The 18,160-nt window shown below is 46.5% G+C and overlaps 2 protein-coding genes across 4 annotated transcripts in view; both read right to left on the bottom strand.

Annotated features, from left to right (window-relative positions):
- Positions 1–7,967, bottom strand: part of VWA7 (von Willebrand factor A domain containing 7) — a 41,205-nt gene extending 33,238 nt beyond the window's left edge. Inside the window, exons 1-2 of one of the 3 annotated variants that reach the window (XM_063122316.1) lie at positions 7,951–7,967; positions 6,536–6,742 (exon numbers count right to left, since the gene is read on the bottom strand). In XM_063122316.1, coding sequence (XP_062978386.1) covers positions 6,536–6,547 — 12 coding nt within the window. In that variant the 5' untranslated portion in view covers positions 6,548–6,742; positions 7,951–7,967. Of the gene's footprint in view, positions 1–6,535; positions 6,757–7,469; positions 7,726–7,950 lie in introns of those variants that run through there. The other 2 variants (XM_063122317.1, XM_063122315.1) reach the window with 2 other exon arrangements.
- A 3,950-nt stretch (positions 7,968–11,917) lies between these two features.
- Positions 11,918–18,160, bottom strand: part of VARS1 (valyl-tRNA synthetase 1) — a 34,645-nt gene continuing 28,402 nt past the window's right edge. The window contains exons 26-31 of the mRNA XM_063122313.1: positions 17,835–17,990; positions 16,091–16,300; positions 15,011–15,122; positions 13,926–14,101; positions 12,335–12,484; positions 11,918–12,169 (exon numbers count right to left, since the gene is read on the bottom strand). Coding sequence (XP_062978383.1) covers positions 12,101–12,169; positions 12,335–12,484; positions 13,926–14,101; positions 15,011–15,122; positions 16,091–16,300; positions 17,835–17,990 — 873 coding nt within the window. The 3' untranslated portion in view covers positions 11,918–12,100. The remainder of the gene's footprint in view (positions 12,170–12,334; positions 12,485–13,925; positions 14,102–15,010; positions 15,123–16,090; positions 16,301–17,834; positions 17,991–18,160) is intronic.

The raw sequence follows: 18,160 nt of genomic DNA, 5'->3' as shown, positions 1-18,160 counted from the left end.
AGTCTCCAACATTGTAACTTTTCCTCTTAGGGGATTTATTCCAGCGCCTTGATCCTCTTGGTTGCCCTTTTCTGCCCTTTTCCCAGATCTAAAGGATATAGACATCACAACTAATAGCCAAGGCATTGATGTCCTTATCCACCATGAATTCTCCTAAATCCCGTTTAAAGCCATCTAAGTTGGTGGCCATCACCACATCTTATTCCACAGTGCTTTGCTGGCTTAGAATGAAGTCCACAAGATTTTGGAAACAGGAATGATCCCGAATGGAAGGGGGAGCACTTGTTGGATTATGTTATGGATAAAGTATTATATGTTAACATTTATATATTCAAGTCATCTGTTATGTATTTGATTTTTTTTCTATGTATGGTATGTTAAATTGTTATATTTGTTTGTTTTTATTTAGTAGTCTAATAAAAATAATTTTTTAAAAAAGAATGAAGTCCACAGACTTTAGCATCCTGAGCGCTAGAAACTGACCAATGTTTCCCTCTGGACCTCAGTTTTCCTTCTTCCAATATCCCTATTTAATGGGATTAGTTTTAAGCATGGTCTATTGAAGCTGAGTCTTGCAGGGTCGAAGCGATGGGATGTTTTGGTTAGCAGAGATGCTGATGTTATTTGCCATCCAAATCAGACTTCCCTACATAAGAACATTAGAAGAGTCCTGCTGGATCAGACCAAGCGTCCATCTAGTCCAGCATCCTGTTCACGAAGTGGCCAACCAGCTGTTGACCAGGGACTCACACAGGACGTAAGTGCAATAGCACCCTCCTGCCCATGTTCCCCAGCAATTGGTGTACATAGGCATACTGCCTCTGCTCCTGGAGGTAGCACACAGCCATAAGGACTAGTAGCCATTGATGGCCTTCTCCTCCAGGAATTTATTCAACCCCCGCCATTCAAATTGGTGGCCATCACATCTTGTGGTATAGAATTCCATAGTTTAACTATGAGCTGTGTGAAGTAGTCCTTCCTTCTATTTGTCCTGAATCTGTTCCCTGTTCTCCTGGAATCCTCACACTCGTAGGAGCAGGGGTATTTTCCACCACCACAATAAATTGTTGTTGCTATCCTCGCAACAACACGTTGTTGTGAGCTATCCCATGCACACATATACAGCACTTCACATATCCAGATATGGATCAACACAGCTGCCTGCATTTGTGGAGGTGTGGCTATGGGCCCTGTCATGAGCACTTGCAGTTCAAAATTTACCACTGGTTTTAGGAGAGCGCACTTGGGGCTTCCACAGAAAAACCATCAGCTGAATGCAGCTGAACAGCCACAGAATCTCAGAGCTTTGAAGCACAAACGACCACTTCAAATATCTTATAGCGTGCACATAAAAATAAAAAAAAACAGTAGTGTGCAATGCATGAATGTGACAAAATGCATCTCTTTTCTCTCTCTCCCTTTTTATCATGAATATTAACAGAACAAAATTAAATAAATTGTGAAAAAGAAATAAGGAAAAAAATACATATATATGAATATCATTATTTTTTCCATCAGGTATACCGTTCATTTAAAATAAAAAGGGGGTTATGCATAGGTTTCAAGAAAAGCAGACCATACAGCCATGTATTTATCCACTCGCAAGTCGCGCCCATGTAACCCCCGTTCAAATGTTGATACGTATCTCTGCAAACACATGTGTTGCACGTGTATGCTGGTCAGGCAGCGGAAATGGGCGCCTGTGCAAGGAGTGAATGCCCCCCGTAAACACCCTCTGTTCTAGGCAGGTTCATTCTCCTGCCAGTCATACCTCCTGCTCTTACCTCTGCACCACGAAAGGTACCAGCACCTGACTGCAAATCTGCCACCTCCAGTGGCAAAGGGCTGAGGTGCCTCGCCTAACCGAAAAGAAGAGGTTGGGATCCCCCCCACCCCATTGGGCGATTGACTTGTCACATGGGAGGTCCAGGGCTTCACTGCACATCAGTCCCTGCAATGAAACACGAGCAGACGGCAGGTGTATTTATTTATTTATTGCACTTATATACCGCTCCCATAGCCAGGGCTCTCTGGGCGGTTTACAGAAATTCTAAAATTGAGATAAAAACGAGTATACAAAATTTAAAATTCTAAAACACAGAACATACACACATAAAGCATTAAAAACCGTTGAAAAAAACTAAACATGTGGGTGATTGAGATGTGCCGCCATATGCCTGGGCAAAGAGGAAAGTCTTAACCTGGCGCCGGAGAGATAGCAGCGTTGGTGCCAGGCGAGCCTCATCAGGGAGATCATTCCATAGTCTGGGGGACACCGCCGAAAAGGCCCTGTCCCTCTTTGCCACACTCCGAGACTCTCTCGGAGTAGGCACCCGGAGGAGGACCTTAGATGTTGAACGTAGTGACCGGGTATATTCACGTCGGGAGAGACATTCCGTCAGGTATTGTGGTCCCAAGTATTCTGAGCAAATGGCTCTGGGTGAGCTAAGCAAGCAGGCTCATTCACATTCACACACACACGTGGTAGCACTGAACACGTTTCAGTGTTGGTTCATTGCACACAAATCCATGGCGGCCCCTCCTCTCTCCTTTTAGTGGTCTTCTTCCCCCTGCTTTTTCCTCCCCGGCATGTTAGTTGAGATATGAGTGATTTCTTAGAACTTGGCTGGCGAGGTAGGCTGCTTGAGTTGCAAAGATAACAGCTCCTGCGTCTCTCTCTCACACACATACACACATACCCAAACTGAACAAATCGCACAGAGAAACAGATGGATCGCACATGCAGAGGGAGCACCTGGATTTGCACTCCTTCCAGGGTGGCTGGCTCCTCGCACAGATTGGGGACGTGCCGCAGAAGCACCCAGCAACATCGCAGAGAGTTTGGATGTCCAGTTACACTCTCCCGTTCACACAGAGGAAGGCAGCCGTGTTAGAAGCAGCGTGGAAAGCTGGACTCCAATGGTGCTCTTGACTTGAACTGACACCCTTAGAGCTGTGTCCTCAGCCTGTTCCTATGGTCAACGCCAGCCCTGCTAACTTTAACTACAATTCTGAACTCACAGTGAAGAGAACATCAAAATTGACTTGTCGGATCAGAACCAGGTCCATCTAGTCCGTTTCCAAGGATAGACAGATGGATGCTTTATGAGCTCATAAACAGGACATGTAGACGATGGCTTCCCCCAGTTCTTTGTCCCCGTCAAAGACGGGGGAGAGATTGGTACGCAGAGATTGGTTTCCTCTCTACCTGGAGGTTCCATTCACCTGAAGGGTTTGTACAGATATATCCACCATGAATTGTTCTAATGCCTTTTTCAAGCCATCTATGCCAGGGGTCCCCAACTTTGTGGGACGCGTGAGCGCATCTGGGAATTTGAGAAACTGCTGCGGGCACCAACACAAAATGCATGATCGGTGGATCAATGCTTTGGCATCTCCCTTTCACGTCTATGGTCTTAGGCTGTATCTTCTCCAACAAATACGTTTGTTTCGTGTCTATCGGAACCGCGGCGTCTCTTTCATAAGGTGTCTAATTTGGCTAATTGCTGATGGTGCAATACAGCTAATCCTTCTTTCAAACATATGTTTGGCAGTGTCCAGTAGTTGCCTATTTTGGGGAGAAGTATATTACACTGATAAATTTTGCACTGCTACAGCCTTTAATATTCACAGATGTACACGCTCTTTTAGATTATTTACCTGTTTCAAAGAAATTAACAAATGATCAGCATAAATGGATTTTCTACACGGTTTTGAAAGCTAAAAGACTGATATTACAATATTGGAAGGATAAACACTCACCTCCTATAATTCAATGTATTGAGGTCCTTATAACACTTTCAATATTGGATTGGGTGGCACATAGACTCCACCTTCAAATGGATACTTATTGGATATTTGGTCCACTTTCACTGAAGCCTATGTATAATTGCTAGAAAGTTGTATGCATTTCATATACTGTATATATATATTCATTGCTATGAATACATACAAATCCATGTACGTGTAATAAAATAATGGAGGATTTTAAAAAAAAGTTTTGTGGGCGCCCGCAGGCACCATGCTGAAAATTCCTTCGCAGAAAGCCATTGGAGGGGCCCCTGAGCTACACACTGGGGACCTCTGATAAGCCACCTACTACCATCACCACACTTTGTGGCAGTGAGTTCCATAAGTTAGTTACATCTTGTGTGAGCATCATTAGTACATAGGAAGCTGCTTCATAGTGAGTCAGACCATCTGTCCATCTGGTTCTACACTGGCAACGGCTCTCCAGTTGAGGCAGGGGTCTTCTCCAGCCCTGTCAGAAGATGCTGAGAATCTAACCAGGGACCTTCAGCACCCAATGCAGGTGCTCTCCCATGGAGCAAGGGAGCCTCCCCATGAAGAGTCTAAGCTCAGCCTTCCACAACCTGGTGCCCTCTGGATGTTTTGGACTAAAGCCCTCATCACCCCTGACCATTGGCCATGCTGGCTGGGGCTCGTGGGAATTGTATTCAAAAACATCTGGAGGGCACCAGGTTGGGGAAGGACATTCTACACTCTCCGGGATTTTAGATGGGTTCTTTTCCTAGCCTTACCTGCACATGCTGGGGATTGAACCTGGGACCCTCCACATGTAAAGCACGTTCTCAACCATAGAGCTACTGCTTTTTCTTTCTTTCTTTCTTCTTTTTGGTCTGTCCTGAGTCTACTGCCAATCAGTTAGGCATCCCTGAGTTCTAAGTACTGCCTATGAGAAAGGCTGGGAAAAGCCTCCCATACATACTTCCCACACTATTCACATTTTAAAAAGAAATATAACCCTTTCCTCTTAGTAGGGAAAGCACACCAACCCTGAATCTATTGTAGTGATTGTGAATAGGGAACTAGGAAGCAGCAGAACCATAGAGTTGGAAGGGGCCTATAAGGCCATCGAGTCCAACCCCCTGCTCAATGCAGGAATCTACCTTAAAGGCATCCCTGGCGGCGTACATAATCCTCCTCCTCTCCATGTTATCCTCACAACAACAACCCTGTGAAGTAGGTTAGGCTGAAAGTCTGTGACTGGCCCAAATTCACCCAGTGGGGACTTGAACCCGGATCTCCCGACTCCTAGTCCAACACCTTAGCCACCATACTACACTGGTTAAAAGCCTAAGCCCACATTCTGCACCTTTGCTGCTGCATTCCCACAGAACCGTGGCATAAATAGACCCTAATCCTGCCTGAGGCTGAACCTGAGGGACGACGTACAAATTGATTCAATTTTTAAAATGGGATAACACCATTACAAAAGTCTCTCTTTGCTTTCACAAGAACCATAATTGCGAAGTTATTTTTTTAAAACATATACAACCTACTATAATTCTATTCCAAAGTTAGTCCTGATAATTTCTAATTAAAATAAAATAGCAAATACTATACTTAGTTTTAGCTATATTCGATCAGAAATAAGAAAACAGGGTTGGGGTTAGAGAATCAAATAATCACTGGATTCAGAGCGTGGAAAAACTACACTGCATTTCTGGAAGCAAGACATTCTTTTTTACAATAATCAATAAGTGGGATCCAATTATTTATTCAATTGTCCTGTCGTTATCTTTTTTCCCTTTTGTTCTTTTATAAATGTGTTACTTCATCCATAAGAACAAAAACCCACTCTCTTTGCTTTTACAGTGGCAAAACTACATCAGCCTTATCTACTACAAACCCACTTAGCCGCCTGCTGATATGGATAAAGTTCTCAATAACAATCTACTTTAATGCTTTTTTCATTTTGTTTGTTGACACTATCGTGTGCAATTTGCCAGTATAGATGGGTTTAAAAAAAAATCTGTATGTGACACTATTTGCTATTCATTATTGATGTTATTGTTAACATTTATGTATTGCTTTATTGGCTTAAAACTCATCAAGCTGGTGCGTAACAATTTAAAACAATAAAACCACTAACAACAACATTAAAAACAGTAAAACACTTGAACAACTGCAGAATTTAAAAGGCTAAATTAAAGAGTTGTGTCATCGCATCCTTTCTAAAATCCTAGGGAGTAGAGAACTACATAACCTGAAGTCATGACATTATGCTACTTATTTCAGATTCAAAAGCAATTATCTTGTATATGCCTGTGCAAATTACACATCTACCTCCAAATTTATACAAGAACCCCCTCAGGGCCAAACTAAATGAACTGCCTGGCACAGGCTTTGTGCGTGTGTGTGTGTGTGTGTGTGTGTGTGTAATCCTTTGCACATGCACACCCTGCTACGGGCCAAATCCTGCCCCAGTGCCTGCAATTTACTTTTTAAGAGCCATTCACAAAATTCCTAACTGTGTGAATGGTATCGTGGCTAGTTTGGCTTTCAGTTGCATACAATCGAGTGCCATACGAGTTACACCCACCCTTCACAGCTTTCAACACACACCTGAACACACCACAGAAACAGTAACACACTTCCCTATTACACTGTTACTCATGGTCCTCCACCCCAAACCACCCCATTTCATTTGAGCCAGAACATATCAACAATCCATCCCAGACTTTGTTTTGAATGCAAGGTTTAGCCCACAACCATGTGAAAGAAACCGCACCTTTAACTGCATGCAGAGTGCCTTTAACCTCACCAGCTCCGAGCCAGGCGAGAGCAGAGGAACACGCGGAGCTGCCTTATGCAGAGTCAGACCGTTGGTCCATCTAGCCCAGTATTGTCAACACTGACTGGCAGCAGCTCTCCAGGGGTTCAGGCAGGATTCTCTCCTAGCCCTGCCGGGAGAAGCCAGGGATCGAACCGGGACCTTCTGCATGCAAAGCATGTAACCCACTGAGCTACGGGCTCCTCTTCCCATCACATGCAAGCATAGACTGAAGACTGGGATGGTTACTAAATTTACCAAAATGACTAATTGACCAAAATGATTAGGAGTAAACACAGGGTGGGTGATAGGCATTAAAGCACAGGTTTTCTACTGGGGGAGGGGGGACACATGACCTGTGATTGCATTACACCGACCCCCCTCCCTCCGCCGCTATTTAAAGGTATGTCTCATCAGTGGCACATCACCTCTAGCTGTTTTTGTTTGTTATTTAAAACAACAACAACAACAACCAACAGAAAAAGGAGGAGGAGGATAACTAGATATAAAAGATGGAGGATCACATAGATATAGGACAGCTCCCCACAGCCTGGTGCCCGCCAGATGTTCTGGACTTCAACGCCCATCAGCCCCAGACAGCACAGCCGATGGTCTCAGGGACGAGGAGAGCTGTAGTCCAAAAAAGACCAGGAGGCACCAGGTTGGCTCTACCAAAGGGAAGTGGGTTGATTCCCTGTTGCAGGTTGGGGGGGGGGGGGAATCCTGGATAATAAAACAGAAAGAGACGCTGAGACGCCCTTGAGCAGCCCAACGCGGGGCATCCCAAGCCTCTTTCCCTCCGAGGACCCTCGGCAATCCCCCCTTTCCCCAGAGAACCTGCCCTCGCTCAGCCCCCGAGAAAACGCACGCGCGCACACACAGCCGGACCTACCAGGTAGGGACGATTGAGCAATCGGCAGGGGCTCCGGCGCGCGTCCCCGGGGCGCCCTCTGCCCCTTCTGCGCCCCTGCCTGGGCGATGGGGGGGGGGGTGTTGTGGCTGCGCCGCCGCCGCCGCCTTCGAGGGCGCCGCCCCTCTGCCCTGCGCAGGATCTCTCCCCGTGCCCAGGCAGCACCCGGATCAGCAGCAGCAGCCCGGCCCCTATTAATAGCTGGCGAGCGGGGACGGTGCCAGCCGGTGGCGGTGCCGTCGCCCCTGCGCTCCGGGGCTATAATTACAGCAGCGCGCGCGTGAGCCGGAGCTGCGAGAGGACGCGGCGGAGGCGCCGAAGGAGGGCGAGGCCGGGGGAGCGCCTCTGAGCCAACCCTCGGCTCTGAACGGCTCCTCCCCGGGGGACCCAGGCGTTCGGGCTGGCCTCCCCAGACCCATACACCCGGCTCCCACAAAACCCAGCCGCCTTCTCCCCAACGAACCTGCCCAATCACTGAGGTCATCCGAGGGCACGCTCCTGGTGGTTCCGCATAGACCCATCCTCCGATTGGAGTCCCCCAGGGGAAGAGCCTTCCACGTGGTGGCCCCCCTCCTGTGGAATTACCTGCCTCTGGAGGTCAGGCAGGCGCCAACCCTAATGAAAAAGTCATTATTCCAGGAAGCCTTTCCTTAATGACCACTGTACATTTTGCTTCTTTTAAAATCTATTTTAAAGTGTTTTATTCTGTTTTTGTTTTATTTTGCCTTGTACACCGCTCTGAAATTTTGAATGGGGAGCGGTATATAAATATTGTAAATAGATAAATAACAGTCCTGGCTGGCCTTCAAGGGGTGCCTGATCCACCCAGAGATCCAGAATTTAACCTTCATTACTGTCCATGCAAAAGGAAGCTTCCCCACCTGCTGCATTTCTGTGGCTCAGGCTGCTGTTAGAAGCAAGCAAGGAAGGAAGGAAGGAAGATCCTTGCGAGTTTGTTTCCCTTTCCCCACCACACCCCAAGCCATTAAAGGATAATGATTAAACTCTCCTCCGCCTCACCCCTTGCAAAAGCTTTTGGTGTGCACATGATTTCCAACATTACCTTCCTTCTTCTCCTCTCCTCCCCCAAAGACTTAAGGGGTTTGGGGAGAATCCAGGAGGATACTGGTTGCTCCTGCACATCCCTGTCTTAAGATCCCAGGAGCCCTGCCTTCCACAAGCCCTCTTCAACCCCTTCTGGAATGTTCTGGACTGTTGGTTTATAGCAGCCTTCCTCAACCTGGGGCGCTCCAGACGTGTTGGACTACAACTCCCAGAATGCCCCAGCCAGCTGGCTGGGGCATTCTGGGAGGTGCAGTCCAACACGTCTGGAGCGCCCCAGGTTGAGGAAGGCTGGTTTCTAGCTTTAGTTCTGTTGGCTCAGTGGGTTTTGAGTGGGAACCCTGGTCATCTCTTACAGCAAAACCAACCAAGAGTCTTGTGGCACCTTGAAGACGAACACGTTTATTCTGGCATTAGCTTTCATGGACAATCCAGCACCAGCACCCCCAAACATGTGTATCTAAATTTGCAAACTTAAGGTTAAGCCCTCATGCTTCTGATGAAGCGGACAGTGTGTCCACAAAAGCTGATTCCAGAATAAACTTGTCTTTCATGTGTCACAAAACTCTATCCTGTTTTTGCTGAGTTCAGATGTCACCAGCCTTCCCCCCAGCCCCATCCACCCAGAGATACAATCATTATTAGGCACAGAGCCTTTCTGCATGAGGCTTTTATTGTATGCTGTTGATTGATCACTCACAGTAGTTTGCGGATCCTTTACATGACACTCTCCTCCTCCGGGGCTTCTCCCGTACTTTGCAACCATTTCCCTGCCTTTCTTTTTTTCAATCAAGGAAAGTGTGGTATTGTTTAGAACTGGAAGAATGAAACTTTCCTGCATTTGCACAATTCAGCTATATCACAGCACTATCTTGTGATTGTGTGATAAAACATCTAGAAAGCCAGAGAAAGAAAAACCCTGGTGGAGGTGGGTGGGGGTAACATGGATGTTTTTAGGATGTTTTAATAATGTAGACTATGTTTTTAATTCAGTTTTATGTATTTTACACTTCTTGTTGTTCTCCGCCTCGATCCAAATGGAGAGGCGGGTAAAAAATAAATTTATGATGATGATGATGATGATGATGATGTGTAAAGGAGCCGATCTTAATCCCACAAAGAATCTAGAAGCAGAAGCCTCGGTAAAGGTATGGGTTAAAAGATGAAAAGCCAACGGTGTCAATGGCCCCCACCAGGCCATTCCTCTTAAGCCGCCCCCCTCCACCATCAGCCAATTTCTTCTGTTTAAGGGCAGAGCTATGGGCACCTCGAGGTCTGTCCAATGACCCCCTAAACTAATCTGGTACCCCCAGGTACAGTGGACAATGCTGTTCCATCAGAGCTGTCCCAAAGTATTTTGCAGCCTATGGCAAAAGATGCCTCCCCCACCCCCACCCGTTCGTATAGAAGAAACTGTTCCCCTTGGTGTGTCTTTAACAGCAACCTGGCACATAATCGCCTCTTAGGCAGTTGCTCCGAAAGGAACAGAGCTTGTGTCAACAGGGCTGGGTGGGGAAGAGGTGGCAAATCTTAAGGAAATAAGGGTGTCTAAGAAAGCACTTCGCGCTTATAGGACGGAAAAGGCAAGGAGGGCATATAATGTGCCAACTTTAAAAGCTGTGCCGGGGCCTTCTCTCTCAGCTGCTGATCTGCAGTGCAGCTAACCCACAAGAGAGAGATTTTAGCCCATCAGGGAAAAGGTTCTTCCATATTAACCTAAGTGGATTGTTGGCTCAGAAAAGGAGCTGAGTCATAGCAAGAGACTGCTGTGTACCAGGAGTGTCCTACCGGGTTGCCGGGGGCTGGCGGTGGGCAGGAATGGACTTGAAGCCAGGGTTACTGTTTTCTGAGAGTCAGGTGGGGCTGTGGGGCTAGCAGGCAAGGAGCCTAGGAGCCCTACGGGAGAGAAATGGTGGTGGGGAGTGCTAGGGTGACCAACCAGCCAGCTCCCCTGCTGTGGCTTGTACAGCACCTCCGTCCGCAGCAAATGTTTATAGCCGTGCTATGAAAAGCTTCATCGGCTATAAAAATCCCGTACAGCAAACCACTGTCGAGGGCAAAGTTATGGGAGGCGGCTGCAGAATTATCACGGAGGAGTCCAGAAGCCCTGTTTCAACGTACATACCGTTCCTCCTCAAGCCCTGGTACTAATACTTTCAGCCTCTTAAAAGCACTTTAGCCAGCACAGTGCGAATGTACTGAGAGGGGGGTATGACTCAACATTTGAGCTTTTTGAGGACTAGGAAATTCCTGGGTGGATGAACTTATCACACGTTGATCAGCAATGAGGTGGGGAAAGGGGGCGTAACCTTTTAGGTAAAATTTGGTGGCTGGGGCACACTTTCCTACTGTGACTTAAGCACATCACGGCCAAGTAGGAGAGGAGCGGTGCCAAAAAAAAAGATTGCATTTTGAAGGTTTGGAATAGGAGGGTAAGTTAATTTCCCCACTTGTGTGAGCATGATACCTGTGTTCTGTCCTGCAACATGAGAAATGCTACATGGCCACACTACGTAAGTGCAAGAGAGAACACCACGTGTGAACGTTTGCCCTAGATCAGTCCTGTGGCCCCAGCTAGTCTAATATATGTGCGAGAGAGAGAGAGAGAGAGAGAGAGAGAGAGAGAGAGAAAGAATGTGGATCACATGTATGTGTGTGTGCTGTAATTTGAAAGCGGAAGTGCAGAAAAAGCACAGAAGTTTCCTGAAATTCTCATTTCCATGCATGATAAAAACCAAGTTTATTTTTAAGTGCATAGGCAACCTCTGGCTTCTTTGCGAGAGCTGGATGAGTAAGATTTCTGGTGATTGGGGTGGGTGGGGGTTAGCTACCTGCACTGCTCCCTGCCCTTTCCCAACATAAATTATGCGAAATAGCAAAGTAAATAAATAAAAAATGCACAATTTCTGTAATTTGGGAAGGGAGCAGAATGCAACTCTGGCTAAGAGAATATAGAATGCCTCTGTGTGTGTGTGTGTGTGTGTGTGTGTGCGCGCGCGCGTGTGTGTGTGTGCGTGTGTATTTGACATGGAATAAACATGGCCCTGACAACTCTCAACTGACCTTTAGGGTTGGATTGTATGTTCCCCCCTTTATTTTTCATTATTTGACACATGATGACTCATCATAGCTCAATGTGTGGACTGGCTCCCTCAAAAGCCTTGCATACGTGGTCATCTGAAAAGCCTACCTGTGAGGGCCCCATTCACTCACCACACATACGCACAAAGCCATCACTTGACACTGCAGTCAACAAGCGATGAACACCCCAAAGCGAACCAGTCCACGGAGCCAAAGGACCGTGCATCCTCACTGGCCGCCACCTCCTTCCATCCCTTGCCTTTCTTCACGCCAATGAGGAGTCCGCCTTCTAACTCAGCAAAATATTTTAATGTCTCTACCGAAAATAGAATAAACCAAGTAGAGCTGAAAAGAAGAAACAGGTCCTCTTTCCTCAAATGAGAAGGGCTTGGCTTTAAACGGCAGCCTCCCCCGACCCTAACTTCAGGATAAACATCTTCTAACAGTCCCGTAGATCCCTTCCCTCGATTTCAGATCATCTTCTTGAAGTTCTCGATGGCTTCATCTGCTTTCTGCAATTCGGTTTCGCTTTGTTTCAGCTGGAGAAAGAGAAACGAAATAGGTTTGTTGTCGGGGCGTCAGTATCAGTCCCAACTCACATTCCTGTACCACAAATCCCACTCGTGTTCCCCTACGACAGGCACACAGCACCTACTGCCCAGCATCCATGACCCTGCCTCATTATAGGGGAGGGTGAGCGTTACCTTGGCTGCGTCTGCCTCCCGGACTTTGGCGGGCACCTTAGCAGCGTAGTCTGGGCTGTCCATGCGCTCACGCAACCGAAGGATTTGCTTCTGCAGTTCTGCCTTTTTGCCAGCCAGTTTGGCGATCTCCTTCTCGGCATCGATCAAGCCCTGAGATGGAGGATAGAAAGGTGCAGGGGAGGAGGCCACAGTGCCTATTACTGGACAGCAGGGAGAATCACTCCGCTCCCAGGGACCAACAGAACACCCTTGTGCCTGCCTCTCCAGTCTCCACCACTCCCAAAAAGAGGCAGCTCCCCCTAGTGGATACTGCACTGAAGAGCGTGCCTTAGCCTTCAGTATGCAGTGGTGGCCAAAATTGTGGACACTTCTTGAAATTTCCATGTTTTGCAACTTTGCATGCTGATAGAAAATGTTCTGTTTCACGAAATTCAAGTGTTTATATATCAATTGAAAGACCCGATTCACGTAATAAAACAATCCTGCTTCTTTTCCTGGGTGTCCAATCAACTCTTTTCTTTGGTGCCATTGTTCTATTTATGATGTACACTTTTAATTTGAGAAATACTTCAAATATTCACACAATCTCCAACTGCGCTTCAGTTACAGAACACACAGCAAAACTGACTTTCCCCAACTTGAAACATGATGTATCGTAGCTACTGCCATGTGATTGGTCCCCAGAACAAGGACTGTGATTGGCCAGTAGGGTTTGCAATTCCAGTTGTTTCTTCACTCAATCACACCTGTTTGTTTTTAGACTAAAGTAAGCAAAGCTTTTTTTGTACTGCAGATATTTGCATTCTGATTCTTGTATTGAATTCAGCATCAAATTCTCTTTCAATTGATATATAAACATTTGAAGTTCGTGAAACAGAACACTTTCTATATAAGTATGCAAAGTTGCAAAACGTGAACATTTCAAAAAGTGTCCACAATTTTGGCCACCGCTGTACTGCATAGCCTGACATTTCTTAGTTTTCTAGGGGGTGGGGGGCGGGGGAATCCTAATCCTCATCATTTTTGAGAAAAGCTTGGAAAGCAAGAGTCCAATCTCTCCCTGAAAGTTTCAGAAGAGAAGAAACAAACACCACGATGTGCGATTGTGGATTATGATTAAATCTACTTAAATGGTGTGCTTCTTTTGCACAGCTTATTCTTCTTGAAGGTTGAGTTCAGACCGAGTTAGATAGTAAAGTGAGATGGCTGGGGACAGAACTGTTGTAGATTGCAAAGAGTTGGACCATAACAGCTGCTAGAGCCCCAGGTTCAAACCCATTCAGGATTGAAGTCTTTACCATACTATATCCACCCCTTTCTAGCTCTTCTTCATGACCTTGAGGGCTAGAAACATGGGTTTCTCAAGGTGGCCGGCTTCAGTTTTTGCAGTTGTACATGAAATACTGTGGATACGCTGCAGATATGCAGTTTGAGAACAACATGGTGACGGAGAAGGGAAAGCAACACGGCTACAGTGGGACCACAGGCTGTCTTCTCAAAATCAGGAAGAAAAGTGCTCTGTTCCGAAGACCCATGGATCTCCTTGGTTCCCGGCTACTGGCCACCCCACTGCGCGAGCGCTTTCCGTTACCTTGAGCAGAAGATGGACAGTGCATTTGTCGGAGGCGATAGCCACAGCACAGCCAGGAGGGGGCGCTTGCCCTGGCTCCAGAACCAGCACTTGCTTGGAAGAGGAGAGCGTGCGGATGTATTCGGAGCAACGCGCCACAGCCGCGGCCGTCTCAGAATCCAGGCACTGTAAGTAACCTGAGAAGTGGAGTTAGAGAAGATCAGGTGCTGGACTGACTGTACCTTCCTCAACTTGTGCTCAAGACTCTTTGTAGACGACCCTCTACTCCTTTGACCGCCCTCCGCATGACTTAGATCTACTGAAAGCACCCTTGTAATTATTCTGTCCCTGTGCCAGGCTGGGACGGCGGTGTTGGGAACAGATCTCAGTAGCTGCCCAGCTGCCAAGGACAACCTTCTTCCTTCTGGAGGTTCTCCAAAGCCTAAATCGCTTTCAGAAACGTGGCGAGCAGTGGAAGCTGGTAGGTCCGATGTCAGTAGGGTGGAGACCTCTAAAAGAGCTATCCAAGGTGCAGAGGTCTGACTGAAACCCAGAGTGGATTCATGATCCACTGGTGGCAAGACCCCCTGGCTTGCTAGCACACTTTATTCCCACTCACCCTCACAAAACCACAAAACCCTACTTATTTTCCCATTTCTTTTGCCTCTCAAGTCCAGTTTTCCTTCTCCCAGGCCTCTGTGAATTCCACAATGCCGCACAAGCCCAGAAATTAGTACCGGGTGCGAAATTCAGCATCGCAAACCATCAAAGCTTTTTCAAAAATACGTTCTTAGTCCTTCAGGTTGCAGAGATGGCCCTGAAAGCGTGGGAACAAAGCCCTGTGAAATTGCAGAACCTGGAGCAGGGAACGGGCAGGATCCGCGGGCAGAGCTTGAGAACTCTGCGCAGCCCATGTGCTCCTTCCTGAGATAGCGGAAGCAGAAAAAAGTGAGGCAAAACAAGTCCAGCAGATGAGAGTTTGCGCATATCATACAAGCTCCCTTGGCTTCCGGTAGCACTTTGGTTATTATTACTCCTTGTTCTACCTCTCCCCGTCTCCCTCTTTCAGGGAAAAACCCTCCCCTCTCCTCACCCCCTGGACTCACAGTCAGCTTTGGTCTTGGTGAGGTTGTAATCTGCTCGGAGCGAACGCACAGCCCGAACGATGCTCAGCACGAAGTCAATGGCGTGGTCCAAGCCTTCGTTTCTCCAGCAGTACTGAAGCAAGTCAGGAAAAGGGTTAAAAAAAGTATTTCCTGAATGATATTTTCGGCATCACGCAATTTAAGAATGAAGTCGATGATCCAAAGGACACCCTGGAGCGAACACCGATTTCCCTACTTTGACAATCCAACGCATTTATTTTCCTGATTTATTTATTTACAAAATAATAATGACGTTGGGGCGGTCATGGCATTCATGCTCGATTAATCAATTAATAATCTCATCTCACACTATCGCCCCGCTCGTGCTCTCCGCTCCTCTGACGCCATGCTTCTCGCCTGCCCAAGGACCTCCACTTCCCTTACTCGGCTTCGTCCTTTTTCTTCTGCTGCCCCTTACGCCTGGAACGCTCTTCCAGAACACTTGAGAACTACCAACTCAATCACAGCTTTTAAAACTCAGCTAAAAACTTCTCTTTTCCCTACAGCTTTTAAATATTGAGTTTGTTCTGACTCTATACTGTTAGCTTCACCCTACCCGGTGCCTGTTTACACTTCCCTGTGCCTGTTTGCATTCTCTTTCCCTCCTTATTGTTTACTACAACTTTATTAGATTGTAAGCCTATGCGGCAGGGTCTTGCTATTTTCTGTGTAATCTGTACAGCACCATGTACATTGATGGTGCTATATAAATAAATAAAAATAATAATTTGTGTGGTCTCCTTTTCATCGCTTGCATTTCTAACTCTATCTCAAAAAAAAAAATCCTAAGAAAAAATTGCACTAACTATATTTATAGTTTTACTGTCTGCTTCACATCCATATATAATTTATGTATTTATCCATACATATTTCATTTATTTATTTTATTACATTTATATACCGCCCCATAGCCGAAGCTCTCTGGGCGGTTTACAAAAGTTTAAAAACACACACAGAAACACACACACACCAGTGTGGGCCCCTGGGATTCCCCACCACAATGGTTCAGACTAGGAGTTTGAGAGTTCGTTGCATCTTTACCTGGTCTGTGCTGGGGTAAGGGGTGACACAGATGCTGGGAGGGTCGTCGGAGGGAGACCTTCGGGGCAGCCGCTGGTACAGCTCTTCTGTGACGAAGGGCATGAAAGGGCTGAGGAGACGGAGTCCGCCGTCCAAGCAGGTGTAGAGAACGTTCCGGGCCGTCTGGATCGCGGCTTCGTCTGGACCAGCAAACACAGGCTTTAGGCACTCCTAAAGGGTGAACGTAAAAAGGGCGTGAGGGTTCGGAAATCCTGCCTTAATGCAATGCAGCCCACACAAGTTACTAGCCTGCAAAGAAATAAATATTATTTCCAGCATTTTTACCTTACTCTTCAGCCAAAAAAAGGCTCCCAAGGCGACTCACCTAGATTAATTTTGAGACAGACCCTGCCATCGGGCTTAACGTCGAAAAGACAAGTCACAAAAGGAAATGGTATTGGGAAGGAGAAGCAAAAAGAAGCAAACCTCAGGCATTTATGTATGTATGTATTTATGACATTTCTATACCACCCAACATCCAAAGCTCTCTGGGTGGTTCACAACAAATTATTGTTGTTGTTGTTGTTGTTGTTGTTGTTGTTATTATTATTAATAATAATAATATCCCACCTTTTCCCCAGTACTGGGACTCAAGGCGGTTTACAAGATTAAAACATTTATTTATTATTTATTTATTTAAAACATTTATATCCCACCCTATATCAATAAGAACTCAGGGCGGCGTACAGATAAAAGCCTACAGTATAAATCAGTAAATATACACAGCTAAAAACCAATTAAACCATAAACCAAGTTAAAACATGTAGAATTAAAACATATAAATATAAATTACAAAAGTTAAAATGGAATTAAACGTTCAATAATATTAAAAACATGGTTTTTTTTAACTTGTTTTTTTTTAAATTAAAGCCATAAAACACAGGAGGAGACAATACATAGATACACACAGACATATATATGATTTTACAAACTTGCTCAGAAACTAGCAGCTGAGAGGATGGGACCCCCGTACTCTGAAGCTAACAGAGGCTGTGGCTTCTAGCCTCTTTAGCAGAACAGTCAAAACAAAAAAAGCCATCTACCAAGTGGGCTGATGGAGGAGGGATGAAAACCATTTGTCCCAGCTGCTCATATACCTGCATGGAACTCCTTAGCGCTCAGGCGGATTGTTGAATACAAGACTGGTCCTTCAGGGTATGTCCAGCACTCTTTAAAATATTATGTTTTAACATGGCATTTGCATTCCTCCCTTCCTCCAGGAGGCTTGGAACAGGGTTTTAGGGTGCTTCCAGCCAGCGGGCTCCTAGCACTACTGTGCAGCTGTTCCATCTTAGTTTTGTTAACAGATTTCCGGTGGTAAGGAAAAAGACGCAAGAAACGGTGGGAAAACACGGGAGGGTTACGAGTGGGGGATGACGTCATCTGAACGTCTGTTAATGAGGCAGGGCGTTGGTGACATAAGAGCCTCAAAATATATCTTCGAAGTAGACCAGGGTGAGATTTGTACCCCACACAATGAGCTTCACGGCCGAGCAGACATTTTGAAACTGGAGGCGCCGCGTTCAAAACAAGGCTCTAGCCATTACACCCCACTAGCTTATATATTCGTGTGTACTTGGGGTGTCTCGGTGGGTTGGTGAGGGATAAACGTTCTCTCTCCAACACAGGTTTAGTCCAGAAGCAGAGTTGTTGCACCCCTTAAAACAGAAAGGGGACCAAAAGCCCTCAAAGATATTCCACTCACCAGGTAGACGTCACAGAGCTCATAGAGCCAGAAGTTATACACCGCTGTGGTGATGCCAGGGAAGTCGTAGGCCTGGAAGCCAAGGTCACATAACTCCACGGCGTGGCTCAGGCGGCTCAGGATCCAAACGTCAATGAGGCTCTCTGAGCCGCTGAGCTGCAACAGACATTTCCTGTTAACAAGGAAGTGCTCCTGGTGGTCCCGATGGGTGTGAGTGAGTGTGGGGGGAGGGGCGGGGGGAGAGGAGTCCACTCTTCCACAGTCTGTACTGAACTCACGGTAGCACCAACGGCCAATCCCACTGCTGTAAAGTATTTGGGGAATGG

The sequence above is a fragment of the Elgaria multicarinata genome, chromosome 3 (assembly GCF_023053635.1).
Source record: "Elgaria multicarinata webbii isolate HBS135686 ecotype San Diego chromosome 3, rElgMul1.1.pri, whole genome shotgun sequence".
NCBI classification, from domain to species: Eukaryota; Metazoa; Chordata; class Lepidosauria; order Squamata; family Anguidae; genus Elgaria; species Elgaria multicarinata.
This window is presented reverse-complemented; position numbering and strand designations above follow the sequence as displayed.